At 35.5% G+C, this 17235-nt stretch overlaps 1 protein-coding gene across 1 annotated transcript in view; it reads left to right on the top strand.

Moving 5' to 3' along the window:
• Window positions 1–17235, top strand: part of PTPRK (protein tyrosine phosphatase receptor type K) — an 867169-nt gene that overhangs the window by 659641 nt on the left and 190293 nt on the right. The window contains exons 9-11 of the mRNA XM_042781758.1: window positions 1489–1598; window positions 2943–3144; window positions 5150–5255. Coding sequence (XP_042637692.1) covers window positions 1489–1598; window positions 2943–3144; window positions 5150–5255 — 418 coding nt within the window. The remainder of the gene's footprint in view (window positions 1–1488; window positions 1599–2942; window positions 3145–5149; window positions 5256–17235) is intronic.

The following is a 17235-nucleotide window of genomic DNA, read 5'->3' as shown; positions in this document are numbered from 1 at the left end:
CTTTGGTTAACTTCTCCCTAAGTTCTCTACTGATAGATGCATGAAGTGACATCTTCTGAAGTTTAGTATTGGCTTCTCTTCTGTTCACTGTGAGTTCTTTTCCTTTATAAATTTATTACAAACATGCCAAACTAAGTTGGCTCTCCCATAGGTCATAACATCACTTTTTGTGTCCTCATTGATTGAAATAAATCTTACTCTTGGGACATATCATTCATAGTTTTCTTGATGCTTCTAGCCACAATACAAAGCTTTTCCTTTGATCCAGTGACTTTTAATTTATTTTCATCTACACAAAATTCCTATATACTTTGAAACTACATTTCTAGATAACATCAGGTGTGGAGTTCACTTAAATGTTAGATTAAGGAAAAATATTGATTAAAAAGCATAATAATGTGGTTTATATTTTTAAAGGAAACACATTTTACAGCAAGTTAGGATGGTTAGTATATATTTAAAAGCATTTATATTATTTTTTTTTTAGATTTTCTATATTTATATTTTCTGCATTTTTGTATTTCCTATATTTATTTTTACATTTTATCAGAATTGGAAACTGGGTATTTATGTGAGTAAATAACAACTAGGTATTTATATAAAACCTATAAAAGGAAAACACAGTAGAAAATGAATCTTGAATTCTTGTATTTTTTCAATAGAAGGTGACAGATTATCCATTGTCACCACCTGGTATTGTCAGTTATATGATGTTTGCAAATAAAGCCTGGAGTGAAGGTTTTTCAAATCTTGTCATACCTGGGGATATTTCAAAACTAGTTACATTGATTGTTTAGTTCTAAACAAGTCAGATATTACAAAATGATTTGGATCTTAGCTTTGAAAAAAATGCATTTCATTTAAAGAACTAAAGCAAGGACACTTGAACCATAATCTCAAATAACTTTTTAAAAGTTGAAGTCACCAACACTGTCTCTTTCTTTCCCTTTAATTACAGAAATGTAATAATTATAGTTATATAAGTCATGTTGACTAGTAAGGAGCATTTCAATTTAGTGCTATGTGATTTGGCTTTTGAGTCCAAGGAATGTTAATTATTATGATAATTCATTATTTTATGAACTTTGTTTAGAGGAACTCTTTAGGGGCTTATCATAATCTTCAAAAACTCTTTCAGGGAACTAAGGCTCTGTTCTTGAAACAAATTACAAATGAGATCTTCATGTTGTTATAGGTATACAACAGAGAAAACCAGACTGTACAATTTATTCAACTCTCTGAGGTGATAGTATATTCTTTTGAATAAAAATAACTTTGCATTTATAAATTTTCTGTTTCAGAGGCTTATAGGCTTATTTTATATTCCCATATATCAAAATAAAGTCAGAAGACTGATCTTACAGCTTATTTTTTTCTTAACGCTCATTTTCATTCTTTTTATTTTATATTTATTTTTGATTCTCTTTATTTAGTCAGTTCCATTTCTGATGTGAGGAGCTTCTAACCAAAATATGTATCTATTTGTAGTGCCTGGCCCTGTACCCGTCAAATCTCTTAAAGGAACATCCTTTGAAAACAAGATCTTCTTGAACTGGAAGGAACCTTTGGATCCAAATGGAATCATCACTCAATATGAGGTATTGGGAGAACAAGAAAGATCATTGAAATCTTGATGGAAGGAATGAGAGGGAGAGAAAAAGAAAAAGTTAACAGGGAAATAATGGAAAAGAAATAAGAGGGCATTAGGAGATTAAAATCATTCTTAGTTCCCTCTGTTTTGATTTACAGATTCTTTGATCCCAAGACTGAGAATTAATAAAACAAGTATTTCCTAGTACTTACAATTTTCAGATTTCTGTATTTAAATGCATTATTTAGGGGAACAAGGTCAGCCTTGTCAAAACAGACTTACTGATGGTTATAAAGAAAGATCATGTGTAAAAATCTGATTTTCCTTTATATAAAATTAAGAAGTTCATATTTCATATTATAATTTATGTGAGACCATTGACTGTCAATTGTTTCAGAGTAAGGAATGAACATCAAAAACAGAAAAAAAGAAAATGTATCATGAACCTGACTAATCTGTAGCTACAAGTCAACTCTGAATATAAATCAGTATCTTGTTTTCAAATATGAGAAGCTAAAATGAAGGAACCAAAAGGTCATTTCAGTTGCACAAATGTGTAATTCTCTTCCTGGTAGTTAGTTTTGATTAGAATATAAAATGCCTAAATTTCTAGTGGCTATGGAATGCATCAGGAGCCCTGGCGATACAGTAGTTAAACACTGAACTACTAACCAAAAGCTCAATGGCTCGAACCCACCAGCTGCTCCACAGGACAAATATGTGGCCATCTACTTCCTCAAAGATTTACAGCCCTGGAAACTTTATTGGGCAGTGCTACTGTGTCCTACGGGGTCATTATGTGTTGTTACCAACTCAACAGCAGTGGGTTGGGTTTGATTTTAGAATGGAGTACATCATGATGATGGGAATCACTAGCATAGTCTTATAATATGTGACTATATGAGCATTCCTGAATGATAATTTTATGAAGTTTGTGTACTTTCAAGAAATAATATAGAAATATTAATAATAGCGTAATTCTGTTTCATCTGTGCTGAAGTCCATAGCTGTAAGATTTAAAATGATTATATGTTTATATTTAAGTGTTGTTTAATATTTTTTTAATGGAAGAAAATGGTATATATATTGCTTTGGTGAAATATAACTAAGTTCATGTGTGGGTGGGTGGGTGGATGGATGGATGGATGGATGGATACACACACACATACATACATACATACATAGTGATAGAAGATAACCATATCAAAAAGGAGAAGGAATAGAGATGAAAAAAAAAATATGTTTTACTCCAGGGAGAAGCTATCTAGCATCCTATCTTACTTAAGTGTTTCTCTACAGTGTAACATGATTTAGCCTGGATATGTAATAGGAGATGTATTTCTTAAAACAGGTCAGCTATAGCAGCATAAGATCATTTGATCCTGCAGTTCCAGTGGCTGGACCACCCCAGACTGTATCAAATTTATGGAACAGTACACACCATGTCTTTATGCATCTTCACCCAGGGACCACCTACCAGTTTTTCATAAGAGCCAGCACAGTCAAAGGCTTTGGACCAGCTACATCCATCAATGTGACAACCAATATCTCAGGTATTCAAATGAGTGAAGTGCATACAGGGTTAATTGTGCTCCTGGTTTTGTAACAGCATGTGGTGGAGAATCACATTCACACAAAAAGTAGTTTATCTTGCTTATTGAATCTTTAATATGTTTTTACATGATGGAAGACACTTTAAAGAATCCTTTCAATACAAATTACTGTCTTGTTATATGTTCTAACCTAAATACACCTCAAATAGTAACTTTTAATTGGCAGCATTCTTTAAAAAATACTGTATCTTTATTCAAATTTTCCAAAATTTATTATAAACACAAATAGACCTTATTATATCTTTGAGGAGTTGGTAAATACTGTAGCATCACACCTTTATTAAATGGGTAGTTATCAAAAGAGTGCCAGAAAACCTTTAAACTAGTGCTCTAGTACTGCATACTTTGTCTCTGTTCCAGTTTTTCTGATGTTCTGGTAATTTTAAAAAAAGTACATGCTTTTGTCTCTTTCTTAGCAATCTCACATAAATGTGTAGGCATTTAATCTGAAAATGAAAAGGTGTAAAACAATTTTAAGTTGGCAAACTAGAATACAACTAAATTTCATCTAATATGCCCCTAATTTCATAGTTTACATTTGTCTAAATTGTTTACAGATATTTCTCCTTCAGTCAAATCATAATTTAAACTTGATTAAATACTTGCTAGAAATTAGCATTACAACGAGCCATAAATCTACTCTAGCTTGTGTTTTATCTTACTTATTTAAGATTACTACAATAAATATATATTATATATATATATAAAGAAGGAAAATTTAAATAATAAATATTTCAAAGAATCAGGCATTTAATGTTAAAACACTGATTTTGAATCCAAGATACTCTTTGTATATATTCATTTTCATTATAGTTCTACAAAGCATTAATATTAGTGATGTGCTATAATAGCATAGTGCCTAAGGCACTTGACTGCTAACCAGAAGGCTGGTGGTTCAAACCCACCAGCCACTCCTCAGAAGGAAGGTTGAGCTATCTACTTCTGTAGTGATACTGCCTTGGCAACCCAAGGAGGGGTCGTTATGAGTCAGGTCTGACTTGAAGGCACATAACAACAACAACAACAACATAATAGCATTAGAAGAGATGTGTCATTGTTCTCAATCTGTAACATTTACATAAAAAAGTAGCTACACATTCTCCAAATTGTTTTACATCTAAATTTTTACTTTCAAATATGGTAAAATAAATAAGGCATTGACTGACTCCTGGCCGCCCATGTGTGTCAGAGTAGAACTGTGCACTATAGGTTTTCAATGGCTTCCCCCCTGTCATCCCCCGCCAGAGTAGACCAGCAAGCCCTTATTCTGAGGTCCCTCAGTGGACTTTCAGCTAGCAGCCAAGATATTAACCATTTGTTACCACTCGCACATGCTATCTACCACTTTTTTATGTAAAATTGTGAAAAATGAGAGCATTGAACATATGTACATTGAACACACACACATATTAATGCTAAGACTTGATTTAAACTTTAAAAACCTGGCTGCAACTACCACATCCAAGGAAGGGATATTAACCATATTGATTATTATACAGCCAGGTCTAATAAAATAATAGTATCATTGTCATCATCACTGGAATTATTGAGATAATTTATTGGTTTTTATCCTTGGAATTATTGAAATAATTTGTTTTTTACCATTTGAGGGTAATTATATTATATTCAGTATTCTTAAAGCAATGTAAACGAAGGTGAAATCACGTTAGTGGAAGCATGATGATTGGTTATGGATAGGTAGATTGATAGACATATACATGTTGTACATGTGTAATATTTATCGTCTATTGATTCTGCTTCCTAAATAACTCTCAGATAAGTTACTTTCTTCTGATGTCACTGTTTCTTCCTTTCCATGTGGACATTTTAGATAATTAAGTATTAAATTTATTTCTTCCGCTAAGTCAGGATTATTTATTCATATTGAATTGTGATATTACTATTAATTGATTGAAACTTTTTTTCCTCATTAATTGCTTGTCAGCTCCAACTTTACCTGACTACGAAGGAGTTGATGCCTCTCTCAATGAAACTGCCACTACAATAACTGTATTATTGAGACCAGCACAGGCCAAAGGTGCACCTATCAGGTAAGAGAGGAAAACATGATTATTGAAGGAAACAGCCAGTGTGAGAGATGTTTTTCCAGAGTTGCTGATCAGTCAATAAAGCAGTCCGTTTCTAATAAATGTTCATTTGACAGTTACTCTCGATAAGGTGTTGCTTTTGTTTTGTTTTGTTTTTGCTGCTTTTTTTTTCCCCATTTAGAGAATGCTTACAGAGTGATCTGTAGTGAAGAATAAAATTCTAAGGGAATTTTTTAGATAATCAGGAGATGAACCATTCACCTCTGTGCACTGTTTGATTCAAGATGTTGTTGTTGTTATTTGCCATCGAGTCGGCCCCGACTCATAGTGACCCCTCCTTAGGTTTCCGAGGCAGTATCACTATGGAAGTAGGATAGTAGCTATTATTTTCCTCTACTAGCATTTCATTTCCCTTACTCTGTTAGTATCTATAGTATAGGAGCTTTGAAGATATTTGTCCAAAAGAAAATGAGAAAATACCTCCTGTACAGTGTTGCAAATCAGTTATGAATAATTTCATATGAATGATTGAAAAAATCATAGGAAATATTGAGGATATAAAAGGAGAATATTTACAACTAATGCATCCTTGTGACCTTTTAATGCCTGAATTGTTTCTTACTTGGAATTACATAGTAGATATTAAAATTATTTTGCCATGTCATTTTTCTTTCCAGTATTAAACTATCTCTTAGTCTCTAAACTTGCAGAAAATTAAAAATGATGTTGTTTTCAGGGATTGCATCAAATTATTCTAGCCAATTTCTGCACATTTGAAATTAGGTAACTGTCTAAAGCTTAAGCAAGGATCCATCTGAAACTTACAAATTTTGTGGATATTTTGTTAATCAAACTTCTGTAAGGAAATGAATCAATGCAGGAAAATGCATGTAGGTATTTCATAATTGAATCATCTCAAGTTGTTTGCATGTTCGTTTAAGAAAACACCTTTGTTCTGTGCGTAAAATGAGTATATTTTAGCTTGTGAGTATATACTGACCATTCAAATAATCTATGCCACTGTACAGGGGGGAAAGTGTTTCCTTAAATATAGCAAGCATTGATAAAAGAATCTGAGCCTATATAAGAAAATCTCATGAGTCTTGCCTGACTAAAACTGGTAGGACCAGCAGGCAGAGAAAAGGAGAAATAGTTGAGTGTACTTGTAACAGAAACACTTACAAAAGCACTAGCCACTTGAAAATTCAAAATAAGTATCTAGTGCTATCTATGAATCAATGATATGTGAGTGAATCTGATTACTGATACAGAGGAGAAAGAAAATTTCTTCACTCAACATCTTTTTTCAATTGACAAGTAATCAGGATCATTCACATGTTCCTGACTGTGATAAATTTTACTTTGTAGGTAGGTGTTCAGGTCTGCTGCTGCCGTTTACATGCGCTGCCAGGGTACTTGCATTTACCTTTTAAGCTTTTTATTTGGAGGAATTCAGTTTTACTTTATGTGAGTGGCATACTCAATATACTTGTAGTAGTGTTATCACAAAACTGTGCTGTGTAACATAGCTTATACTAACTCTTGCTCATACTTAGTATTCAGAAAGGTATCTTTTTTTTTTTTCATTAGTGAGCATCCTATTGGTAATACATTTTTAAATCAAAAGTTTGCCTTCCATTCATTTTCTTTACCATTATTTGTCATAAGATTTCAAATTACTAAGAATTCATATGGTTTGAACTAATCAGAACTCCTGAATAATCATATATCTCTCTTTGTCTGAGCTCAGAAATGTATTCTTTTCCATTTTTTAATAACACAAATAAACACATTTGACCATTTCTGGAATTGAGCCCAGGGGCTGACAGCTCCAAAGAATATACTATAGCAGATTAGTACTCAAGAAAATAAATACAAAACCTGGGACATGACAAGAAGAAATAATTTGGTGAAACATGAACAAATGATAGATTTTTTTTTTTTCCTTATAGAATGATACAATCAAGAAAAAAAAATCTGTGTTCCAGTCAATATTCTATCCCACCTGACCCATCTCTAGTCTTTTGTAATGACTTCTCCAACTCCTGGGAGCTCTGGTGGCGTAGTGCCTAAGGCATTTGTCTGCTAACCAGAAAGCTGGCAATTCAAACTCGCCTTAGAAGGAAGGTTGGGCAATCTAATTCCATACTGATACTGCCTCAGAAACCCAAGGAGTGGTCTCTATGAGTCAGATGAGACTTGAAGGCAGTGAGTTTGGTTTTCCCCAGCTTCTTGGGACTGTCTACGTGGGAGCCAGCTGCTATGACAGACTGGTCCAGTCAGGAGTTTCAGCCTCAGATGAGTTCTATCTTTTTGATCTTTGACTTCTCCAGTCAGAAAGCCTGTCTTCTTTTTCTGACCACACTCCTACCTGAAATCTCACTATCAGTAACTAAAAGACTTATTTTGCCCAGTGCCTCAGTTGCATTAAAAATGAGGTTCCAGCTTGATGTGATTAATTTTTCCAGCACTGAATTTATAATGTGGTAACTCAAACCTTTAATTGAATCCTTATCATTCCCTTCAGATGTACTTGAAACTAATTGACTTTTTGCCCAATTTCTTACTCATGCATATCAGACTATCATGATCTCCTCTATAAATAATGCTTGGTGCCGTTCCACTCTATCTCTAGTCTGCTTCCACCCCTAACCCCCAAAGAAGCCTGACTTATTTACTTACTGACTTATTTACTTACTGACTTACTTACCTAGATCTCCTGACAACACCATCTGTTAGCTTTGTCTTCTGTGATCAGACCAAACCAAAATCATTGCTATCAAGTCAATTCCAACTCATAGTAACCCACTTTTGGGTTTCCAAGGTGGTAAATTTTTATGGAAGTAGATTGCCCAGTGTTCCTTCTGCAGACTGGCTGGTGGGTTTAGAACTGCCTTCTGGTTAGCAGTCAGATACCTTAGGGAGTATGCCACCAGAGCTCCTTTTGTCTGCTATGGTTGTCCCCAAATATTTAGCTCACTCCTTCTGTACCAGACTGCATGTCATCATCCATTGTCCAAGTCTAGTGGAGATAGTTCTTCTTTCTGCCTTAGTCTCCCTAATATCAAACAAATCCAAGTCCAAAAGCCTCTGTCATAGCAACTAGGAAAGCCTTGTTATTTTGAATTTGTGTGTTTGATTTACTTTCATTAATTTTATTGGAAAGTTAACAGTAGCAATATTTTCTATAAATTCAGTAACATTCAGTATGTGCCAGAAAATGATCTGGATATTTAGAATACAAAGTCACTTAAGATTGTTTGGTAGACTCCCTCAAACAGGAGTAAACAAACCAAACTCTCTGCCGTCGAGTCAATTCCAACTCATAACGATGCCTCCTTAGGTTTCTAAGGCGGTATCTCTACAGAAGTAGATTGCCCAATCTTCCTTCTGAAGAGTGGCTGGTGGGTTTGAACAGCCAGTCTTCTGGTTAGCAAATGCCTTGGGCACTATGCCACCAGAGCCCCGCAAATAGGAATAGTAAACTCATAAATCAAAGATTAATAACAGTGCAGTATGATAAATGCAATGACAGCAGTTAGAAAATGCAGTGCTAGAGCTGAGGTGTCCTCCCACACCCTTTTGAAAGTCACAGATTTTCTCCCATTCCTGGTAGCCAACAAAGAAAATTTCCTTCCCTATGTGAACCTTTCCTTGACTTTTCATAATAACATATTCATATATTAATTGTCTTTCTGTGGTTGACTTACTTCACTCAGCATAATGTCCTCCAGGTTCATCCACATTATGAGGTGATTCTCTGATTCTTCATTATTCTTTAATGTTGCATAATACTCCATTATGTGTATGTACTTTAGAGCCGAGTTTTGAAGGAGAAGTAGAAATAAGTTTGGCCAAAAGCAAGTTGTCATGAGGAAAAGGGACAAAGGACCTTCCATGCAAAGAGTGATATGTGGCTGCAGATGTGGCATAGCATGGTGAGCTCAAGAACCGCAAGTAGTTCAGGACATCGAGAGGGAAGGATATGTTGGAGAAGTGACAGCAGCTGAGGCTGGAGAAACAGAGCCCAGAGGGAGAGGCTGGTGAATGCTAGCCAGAAAACTAAAGGTGATCCCTTGAAGGCTAAGTAGAAAATGATCACAATTTTAATTTTAGTAAAGTCATTCTAACTAAAGTATAAAGAATGGACTGGGAGTATACTGGAGGCTGAAATGGCCCTGGTGAGAAGTGATAATGGACCACATTAAGGCAGTAGCAATGGAAACACAGGTGAGGCTGTGGCTCCCATACAAAGTTTTATGTAGGTAGGATGTATAAAGCTTAGTGACAAATGAGAAGGGGAATGAAGTAGAGTACTTTAAGTGAGAAATGATAGTAGCTTTTACTTTAGAAGTATTAGAGAGCAAAAAAAATAAATAAATAATGTAATCAATAAGGTATTTCTTCTTGAGGTTCTTAAGTAACAATAAATGTTTTTAGTATTGTTACCCCAGACAAACAAAACAAGACAGGTTTCATCTCACAAAATTCCTTTGTGTGTGTGTGTGTGTGTGTGTGTGTATTTTATCTGTAAAAGATCATGATGTTTGGAGAATAAATAATGTACACCATGGTAAAAAATTTTGTTCTAAATAATGCAGCACTCGGCATCACCAGCCGCTTGGTCCTTCTGTCATCCATTAAGACTGTCTCCATGTGCTAATGTAAAACATGTGCACTGCAATCCTGGCAAGTGTGGTTCTTTGTCAAAATAAATATTTGATTTTAGAATCATTCCGAAGAGTGAAAGTTGCTGCCTTGTATACATAAACTATTCACTATTGAATCTCCTCACTTTTTAGACCTATCCTTATCATTGTCATCCCTTGACAATCATTGCTGTGATTCAAAATCTATATTATGCACATTTAGAATAAATTCCTTAGATTGAATAATTCTCTCCATTTTTTCTAAGAGACTTTTTATTCTTAAAAAATGTATTCAACTGCTAACCTGACCATAAATAATTATAAATTATAATGCACAGAATGTCTCTGTTATAGAAAGATTGACCTAATGTAATTGTGTTTTCAAAGAATGAAAATAACTCCAGCAAAATTACAAAAACATAGAGAATAATTCCTTTGGTGAGACTCAGTTTATTGTAAAGTATAATAAAATGTAAAACTGCATGAATGAATATTTAATTGTAACCTGTTTCAAATATAAACACTATCTATTTTAAGCCAGCAGGAAGCTTCTCATCCTAGGATTATTGAATGTTTATTTTGTAGATAAAATCTAATTTTATGTTTTAAAACATTAAATACCATGAATTTTTAGGTAGATAATTAGGGTATCATCATAAAATGCAATCAAGAGCAACGTTTTTTTCCAGTTAAATTAGGAAAATACATAGAGCTGATGTTCCAGCCTCAGTGTTAGCTTAATAGAAACACATATCAAAATCTGAAAGGAATTTAAATAGAGTTCAGACCATGTCAAGACTCTTCCCTGGGTCACTTGGACACATATATAAAACATTAAAAATTGCTACTATTCTTATCCATCTGCAGATGCAATTTAATCTCAGAAATTTAAAGAGATCAAATAAGCTGCCTGATATTCTAAGCACTATCATGACATAAATCTTATTTGAATTTCAAATAAAAATGTGTCAAAATTTAAGCAAAGATGTAAATAACTCTTATACCCCATCTTATGCACATAAATGGTATATGGCCCAAGGAAAATAAAAAATAAGTTATTTTAACTTTGACAGAATCATAGTAGAGAGAATTTTTTCTAACAGAACATAGGAGAAGGTATGCACTTTCTATTAAAACTCCTTTTTGACTGTGTGTACATGGAAGAATTAGTGACCGTAATCACTACTTTTCCTTGGCAATAACTACTGTCACCTTTGTGGAAGGCAAAGCAAGCACATTTTTAAAACCCTATTCTAGTGTTTTTATTTCTCTTCCTTTATTTTATCTTATTTTTCATATTTAAATATTTTTTAAACCAATTCAAATCATTGTTGTACTTGCTCCTAAATTGCAGGCTATTACTATTTTTTTTCCACATTTTTAAATTTAACAAGCAATCTGTAAAACAGATATCTTCCTTATTTTACATTGCCTTCCCCTTCACCCACTTTATTATTTTTAAACTAGCCAAGTTTGGTATTGTATATAAGCTAAATATTAAAGCCACTAATTTTGTCCTTAGTTTTTATTGGAGGGTCTTTATAGTTTTAGGTTTTACATTCAGGTCTTTGATTCAACTTTATTATATGGTGTGAGATATGGATCTTGTTTCATTTTTCTGCGAGTGGGTATCTAGTTTTGCTGATAGCATTTATTAAATAGACAACGTCTTCCCCATTTAATGAGTTTTGGCCCTTTGTCAAATATCACCTGTCCATAGGTGGGTAGATTTATTTTTGACTTCTCAATTCTGTTTCATTGTTCTATACATCTCCTATTGTACCAGCACCAGGCTGTGGTGACTACTATGGCTATGTCGTAGGTTTTGAGATTGGGGAGTATGAGGCCTCTTACTTTGCTCTTCTGAAGTAGTGCTTTACTTAACTTGGGTCTCTTTCCTTTCTATATAAAGTGATTATTATAAATATTGTTTTTCTGGTTTCCTTTTCAGAGTTTGCTTCTTCAAGTAAAGGAATCCAACTGATTTTTGTATGTTGATCATGTCTCCTGCCACTTTGTTGAATCTTGCAGTTAGTTCCAATAATTTTCCTAAATAGTCCTTGGTATTTCTATGTATAGGATCATATCATCTGCAAATAGAGATAGTTTTACTTTTTCTTCATCAATTTGTATGCCTTTATTTCCCTTTCCTTCCTTATTGCTCTGGCTGGGACCTCCAGTACAACATTGAAGAAGAGTGGTGACAGAAGCATTCTTGTCTAGTACTCATACTTAGGGGAATGTTTGCAGTTTCTCTCCACTGAGAGTAATGTTGCTTATTGGTTTTATGTGTTGTTGTTAGGTGCCACCGAGTTAGTTCCAACTCCTAGCAATCTGTGGACAACAGAAGAAAACACTCCCTGGTCTTGTGCCGTCCTCACAATCCTTGCCTTGCTTCAGGCCATTGTTGCAGCCGTTCGATCTCATTGATGGTCTTCCCCTTTTCTGCTGATTTTGACAACCTTAGTCATCTTCTCCAGGGACTGGTCCTTCCACATAACATGACCAAACTGTGAGAAATGAAGTCTGGCTATTCTTGCTTCTAAGGAGCAGTCTTGCTGTACTTGTTTCAAAACAGATTAGTTCCATCTTCTGGCAGTCCATGGTCTATCCAGTATTCTTCACCAGCACCAAAATCCAAAGGCATGAATTCTTCTGAGGTTTTCCTTATTCACTGTTCAGCTTTCACATACGTATGAGGCTGTTGAAATACCATGGCTTGGGTCATGCACACTGCTTGACTGCTGCTTCCGTGGTCATTGATTGTGGACCCAAGTAAAATGAAATCTCTGACAACTTCAATCTTCTCCATTTATTGTGTTGTTTTACATTGGTCCAGTTGTGAGGACTTTTGTTTTCTTAATGTTGAGATGTAATCCATACTGAAGGCTGTAGTCTGTGATCTTCATCAGTAAGTGCTTCAAGTCATCTTCACTTTCAGCAAACAAGGCTGTGTCATCTGCATATTGCAGGTTGTTAATGATTCTTCCTCCAGTCATGATGTCACTTTCTTCTTTATGTAGTCAAGTTTTTGGAATTATTTTCTCAACATACACATTGAATAAGTATGGTGACAGGATTCAACCCTTCTACATACCTTTGCTGATTTTAAAGGATGCAGTATCCTGTTGTTGTGTTTAAACACCTGCCTCTTGTTCTATGTATAGGTTCTTTATGAACACAATTAAGTGTTTTCTGGAATTCTAGTTCTTCACATTGTTATCCATAATTTGTTATGATCACACTATCGAGTGACTTTACATAGTTAATATAACACAGGCAGACATCTTTCTGGTACTCTTTGCATCAGCAGTGATATCCATTGTTTCATGTCCTCTTCTGAACCTGACTTGAATTAAAGGAAGTTCCCTGTTGACATACTGCTGCAACCATTTTTAAATTATTGGCAGCAAAATTTTACTTGTATGTGATATTAATGATATGGCTCAATAATTTCTGTACATTCTGTTGGGTCACCTTTCTTTGGAATGGGCATAGATATGGATCTTTGCCAGTCATTTGGCCAGTTAGCTGTCTTCCAAATGTCTTGCCATAAATGAATGAGAATCTCTGGTAGCATAGTGCCCAAGGCATTTGATGCTAACCAGAAGATTGGAGGTTCAAGCCAACTAGTCACTCCAGAGAAGGAAGACCAGGCAATCTATTTGGGTAAAAATTTACTGCCTCAGAAACCCAAAGGGGGTCACTATGAGATGGAATCGACTTGATGGCAGTGAATTTGTTTTCTGGTTACCTAGTAACACCCTGACAGAAATATACCACAAATGGGATGGCTTTAACAAGTAGGAGTTTATTCTCTTACAGTTTTGGAGTCTAGAAGTCCAAGTTCAGCCTCTAGGGGCTGGGTGAAAGCCCCTTAGCCTTGGGCTTCAGCTCTGCCTCCTGCTCCCGGCCCACAAAAATTAGAGGCTTTTCTTTACTCAGGCAGCATCTGGCTGCTGAGGCTGACAAATCTAAGATCAACAAGTAAAAAGCACAGTCCCAGGGTTGCCAAACAACATGGCAGGCAACTAATTCAAATCCAGATGAAGTCCTGAGATTGGCAGGGCATGGCAGGCTGGTGAACAACAACTTTGCTATATGTAGGGTTCAAGAGTGCCAGAAAGCTAGAGACCTTCCTCAGAGCTGCTTCTTAGATACTGGAAGCAGCTCCCATCTCTAAAGCAGCACTCACCTGCTCCAGCAGATTCCACCATGGAGTAAATTGCCAGTCTCACCATGGGGAATACTACATCCAGCTGCCCAGCTACTCCACCAGGCTCAGCCAAATTGACACACAACCTCAAGTACCAGAGTTTGGATTTGGCTTTTTTTTTTTTTTTTTAAACCTCCAGCATTGCATATGTTTGTTGAAACTCTCCATGGTTGTTTTGTCAATTCCTGGAGCCTTGTTGGGTGCCAGTTACTTCAGTGCATGCTGGACTTCTGCCTCCAGTACCATTGGCTCTTCATCATATGCTACCTCCTGAAATGGTCGTACATCAACCAGTTCTTCCTTGGTACAGTGACTCTGTGTATTCTTTCCATCTTTTTTTAATGCTCTTTGCATCATCAATATTTTGTGCATGTAATCCTTTAATATTACAACTCCAAGCCTGAACTTTTTTCTTCAGTCTTTCAACTCGAGATATGCTTAGAGTGTTCTTCCCTTTGAGTTTGTAACTCCAGGTTTTTGCAGATTTCTTCATGATGCTTTACTTTGTCTTTTTGAGCTGCCTTTTGAAATCTTCCGTTTAAATCTCTTTTTTTTAATATTATTTTATTTTTACAGTGTTTCCTCCCCTCCCCTCCCACCCCTGGTAACCAACAAAGAAAGTTTCCTTCCATATATAAACCTTTCCTTGACTTTTTACAGTAACAGACTAGTATAATATTTGTCCTTCTGTGATTGACTTACTTCACTCAGAATAATGTCCTCCAAGTTCACCCGCATTACGTGGTCTTCTGCAGATTCTTCATGATTCTTTAGTTTGACGTAGTATTCTATTGTGTGTGTGTGTGTGTGTGTGTATATACACACACACACAATAGATTAGATTGGTTAGCCATTCTTCTGTTGATGGACATCTAGGATGTTTCCATCTTTTTACTATTGTAAATAGTGCTGTGATGATCGTACATATATCTGTTCTTGTCCTGGCTTTCACTGCTTTAGGATATATGCCTAGTAATGGGATTGCTAGGGGCTCTGGTGACATAGTACCTCAGGCATTTAACTGCTAACCAGAAGGCTAGCAGTTCAAGCCCACCAGCCACTCCTCAGAAGGAAGAGTGGGTAATCTACTTCCGTAGTGATATCACCTCGGAACCCAAGGAGGGGTCACTATGAGTTGGATCCAATTCGACGGCAATGAGTTTGTGTTTTTTTTAATGGGATTGCTGGATCAAATGGTATTTCTAGCTCCAACTTTTAGGAAATCGCCATACTACTTTCCACAATGGTTGTATCATTTTACAGTCCCACCAGCAGTGTATGAGCATCCCAATCTCTCCACATCCTCGCCAGCATTTGTTATTTTCTGTCTTGTTGAACTTTGCTATTAGTGCTGGGGCCAGATGGTATCTCATTATTGTTTTAATTTGCATCTCTCTAATGGCTAATGATCATGAACATTTCTTCATGTGTTTGTTGGCCGCCTGAATATCCTCTTTGGTGAATTGTCTATTCATGTCTTCTGCCTATTTTTCAGTTGGATTGTTTGTCCTTTTGTTGCGGTGTTGAAGTTTTCTATAAATTTTAGAGAAAAGTCCCTTGCCAGGTATGTCGTTGCTGGATATTTTTTCCCAATCTGTAGGTTCCTTTTTTTTAATCTTTCTGAAAAGTCTTTTGAAGCACAAAAAGTTTAATTTGTAGATGGTCCAACTCATCTAGTTTATCTTTCACTCTATGTGCATTTTGGGTTATGCTTGACAGTCTATTTATGGCATATATTAGGGTCCCTAAATTTGTCCCAAATTTTTCCTTGAGGAACTTTATAGTTTTAGGTTCACATTTAAATATAAGTCTCTGATGCATTTGGAGTTAGTTTTTGTGTATGGTGTGAGGTACAGATCTTGTTTCATTTATCTGCAAATGGATATCCAGTTTTGCCAGCACCATTGGAAAGAGACTACCTCTTCCCCATTTAATGGATTCCAGCCCTTCTTCAAAAATCAGCTGACCATAGGTTAATAGATCTATTTCTGGGTTCTCAATTCTGTTCCACTTAGGTATGTATGTCTGCCGTTGTAACAGTACCAGGCTGTTTTGACTACTGTAGCTGTATAGTAGCTTTTGAGATCCAGGAACATGAGACCTCCTACATTGTTCTTCTTCATTAGTGCTTTGCTTATCTCAGGTCATTTCTTTTCCATATGAAGTTAGTGATTGATCTTTTCATATCCATAAAGAAAGTTGATGGGATCTGGATTAATTGCATTGAATGTATAGATTGCTTTGGGTAGAATTGACATTTTCACAGTGTTCAATCTTCCTATCCATGGGCGTGGTATGTTTTTCCTTTCATGTAGATTTCTATGGTTTTTTGAAATAGGGATTTGCAGTTTTCTTTGTACAGGTCTTTTGTGTCCACAGTGAGATTTATTCCCAAATATTTTATTTTTATGGTACCTATTGTAAATGGTATTGATTTATTTCCTTTTCAGCAATCTCTTTGCTGGTATAGAAGAATCAAACTGATTTTTTATGTTGTTTTTGTACCCGCCACTATGCTAAATCTCTCCATTAGTTCCGTAGTTTTTTTGCTGAGTTTCTTGGGTTTTCTATGAATAGGATCGTATCATCAGCAAATAGGAATAGTTTTATTTCTTTGTTACCAAGCAGGATGCCTTTGATTTCCCTTTCTTGCCTTATTGCCCCAGCTAGGACTTCAAATACAATGTTGAATAGAATTGGTGATAGAGGGCATCCTTGTCTGGTTCCTGTTTGCGAGGGGAGTGGTTTCAGTCACCATTAAGAATAATGTTGGCTGTTAGTTTTGCATATATGTCCTTTATTATGTTGAGGTATTACCCGTCTACTCCTGTTTTTTGAGAGTTTTTATCAGGAAAGGGTGTCAGATTTTATCAAATGCCCTTTCTGCATTGATTGATATTATCGTATGGTTCTTTTCCTTTATTTTATTTATGTGATGGATGACATTGATTGTTTTTCTAATGTTGTACCATCTTTACATACCTGGTATGAACCCTGCTTGGTCATAATGAATTATTTTTTGGATTGGTTATTGGAGTCTGTTGACTAGGATTTTGTTGAAGATTTTTGCATCTGTATTCCTGAGGGATATTGGTCTGTGGTTTTCCTTTGAGTGATG

The sequence above is a fragment of the Orycteropus afer genome, unplaced genomic scaffold, assembly GCF_000298275.1.
Source record: "Orycteropus afer afer isolate SDZICR_OR568_19922 unplaced genomic scaffold, OryAfe1.0 scaffold00167, whole genome shotgun sequence".
Classification (NCBI taxonomy): domain Eukaryota; kingdom Metazoa; phylum Chordata; class Mammalia; order Tubulidentata; family Orycteropodidae; genus Orycteropus; species Orycteropus afer.
The sequence above is the reverse complement of the archived record's forward strand: the minus strand, read 5'-3'. Positions and strand labels throughout refer to the sequence as shown.